The sequence below is a fragment of the Carlito syrichta genome, unplaced genomic scaffold (genome assembly GCF_000164805.1).
Source record: "Carlito syrichta isolate Samal-C Ts95f unplaced genomic scaffold, Tarsius_syrichta-2.0.1 Scaffold308868, whole genome shotgun sequence".
Lineage (NCBI taxonomy): Eukaryota > Metazoa > Chordata > Mammalia > Primates > Tarsiidae > Carlito > Carlito syrichta.
In genome coordinates, this window is record NW_007252964.1 from 1 (window position 1) to 2,104 (window position 2,104).

The 2,104-nt window shown below is 66.0% G+C and overlaps 2 protein-coding genes across 2 annotated transcripts in view; one reads left to right on the forward strand and one right to left on the reverse strand.

Moving 5' to 3' along the window:
- Positions 1–100: 100 nt before the first annotated feature.
- Positions 101–716, forward strand: PTRH1 (peptidyl-tRNA hydrolase 1 homolog; the record flags this gene model as incomplete). Its single annotated transcript, XM_008066238.1, has 3 exons — positions 101–223; positions 396–441; positions 534–716. Coding segments are annotated over 3 exons (352 nt in total), but the record flags the coding sequence as incomplete, so codon positions are not given.
- Positions 717–905: 189 nt separating this feature from the next.
- Positions 906–2,104, reverse strand: part of CFAP157 (cilia and flagella associated protein 157) — a 6,197-nt gene continuing 4,998 nt past the window's right edge. The window contains exons 5-8 of the mRNA XM_021716665.1: positions 2,024–2,098; positions 1,537–1,703; positions 1,207–1,423; positions 906–950 (exon numbers count right to left, since the gene is read on the reverse strand). Of these exons, the coding sequence (XP_021572340.1) occupies positions 906–950; positions 1,207–1,423; positions 1,537–1,703; positions 2,024–2,098 (504 nt within the window). The remainder of the gene's footprint in view (positions 951–1,206; positions 1,424–1,536; positions 1,704–2,023; positions 2,099–2,104) is intronic.

The window sequence follows — 2,104 nt, forward strand, 5'->3', positions numbered from 1 at the left end:
CTTGTGGGGGGCTTGCTTTTTAAAAAACATGCGAAGTGTGGTTGCGTCCCTCCCTATGGGAGTCGGGCCAGCGTCCCTCTGGGCGGATCGGGGTAACCAGGGCCCCCCTTTCCCGGTGCCAAGCGGAGCTGTTTGGGCTGGCTGCCGAGGACGTCTACCTAGTGCATGACGAACTGGACAAGCCTCTGGGGAAACTGGCTCCGAAGCTGGGGGGCAGTGCCAGGTGAGGCCCTGAGCTGGCAGGGTGGGGCAGGGATCCTGCCTGCCAGGAGGGTGGAGGAGGGCTGCTGACCCCGTCTCTGCGGGGGACGGGCCACTGCGACCCAGCCTGGGCAGGCAGGGGTGGAGAGTGCTGACCCTGCAAAGCTGTGACTGGCCCCCTCTATCCCTTGAAGGGGCCACAACGGAGTCCGTTCCTGCATCAGCTGCCTCAACTCCAGTGTGAGTCTGCCCCTCTGTCCTGCACGGGCAGGGTGGGCCATGGGGGTCCCCCAATGCCTCACCAAGGCTCCCTGGCCCTCCTGTTCCCACAGGCAATGCCAAGGCTACGGGTGGGCATCGGGCGCCCAGTCAGTCCCGAGGCGGTCCAGAGCCACGTGCTGGGCTGCTTCTGCCCCGCCGAGCTGGAACAGCTGCCTCTGCTGCTGGACCAGGCCACTGACCTGCTCCTGGACCACATCCGCGAGCGGAGCCAGGGGCTCCTGTCAAACCCCTGACTCCAATGGCCACGGCTGCCCGCCCACACCCGGCCACAGCCACAGAGCTGCCACGCCAGCCTCGGTATCCACTTTTTATACATAACTCTCCTCTGGGCCGCTCCGGGCCAACTGTGGCTCAAAAGGGGCACAGGGCAGTGCAGCCGGGCTGGTCCGCTTCTGGCGTCGGGGTCGGCCTTCTCTCCGGGCCTACTTGGGACGTCGGGGAACTTCAGGAAGACTGAACTTTTTGAGCTTTGGGGAATGGCAGCTGTGAATCTGTGAGATTAAAGATGCCTGCTTGGAAGCCGAGGGCTCCTTGGAGCTCCCACCCTTCCCCTGCCGGTGGGGAGGGACAGTGGTGTCCATGAACCCCCCTCCAGGGGATGCGTGGGCGTGCCTTAGCCCCCAAAGCCTGACCACACCTTTCTTCAGCCTGTTTTCCAGATGGAAGGCTCAGAGAGGTCCAGCCACACCCCCAAGGCCACACCTTTCATGGGGCCTGCTGCACCCTTGTCTCTGGGGCCCCTGGCCCCTTCACCTCAGGGTTGCTGTATGCCCGGAAGGTCCCCACACGGGTGGTGTGTGAGAGCAGTCTGAGGTCCTGGGGGTTGGCTGGGACGTGGGCGCGTTGAGGCGCCAGGACTAGATCCCCGGGCGGGCGGGCTGTGATGTCAGACAGCTGCTGCAGCAGAGACCCTGCCTTGGGCAGCTGGACTCCGGGCTGGCTGTGGGGAGGAGCTGAGGTCAGACTTCAGAGAGCGGGTTTCTGCCTCGGGGTCAGCTGAGGACAGCCACTGGCCCGGTCCCACCCCTGTGGCCTCTGAGGCCACCTGCTCACCCCTGCTTGGGCGGGCCACAGGACCGCGGCTTCCAGCAGGGACGCACGGCCCTCTGGGGTCTCAGGGCCACAGCAGAGCGCAGCATGGCCAGCAGGCGCTGCAGCCTCTCCTTGTGCCGCAGCTGGAAGGTCACATCGAATCCACCGTCCTCTTCATCTGCTTGCATCTGTTGGGGGCGGGCGGGACCAGGCTCATGGCAGCTGGTGCCCACCCGCCCTGGGGAGCTCCAACCCCTGGGCCTGTTTCTGCAAAGGGTCTCCTGGCTGTGGTGCAAGACCGTTCTCCAGCTGGGAAGACTGAGGCCTGAGGCCTTCTGGAGCCTCACAGAAGGAGTCTTTGGAGGGGCCGCTGAAGTCCCGAGTCAGAAAAGGACAGACTTCCCGGAGTCTCGTGGGGGAAGGGGCCTCGGGGCTGCTGGCGGCCCTGTGCCCTGCGAGCAGCTGCCCCGGGGTGGGCCCGCCGCCGGCGCCCTCCCTCCCCGCTCGCCTGGAGAACGTCCTCCAGGAAGGAGGCGGCCTGGACCAGGGCCGCCTGCAGCCTGGCCTGAAGCTTCTGCTCGTCCTCCAG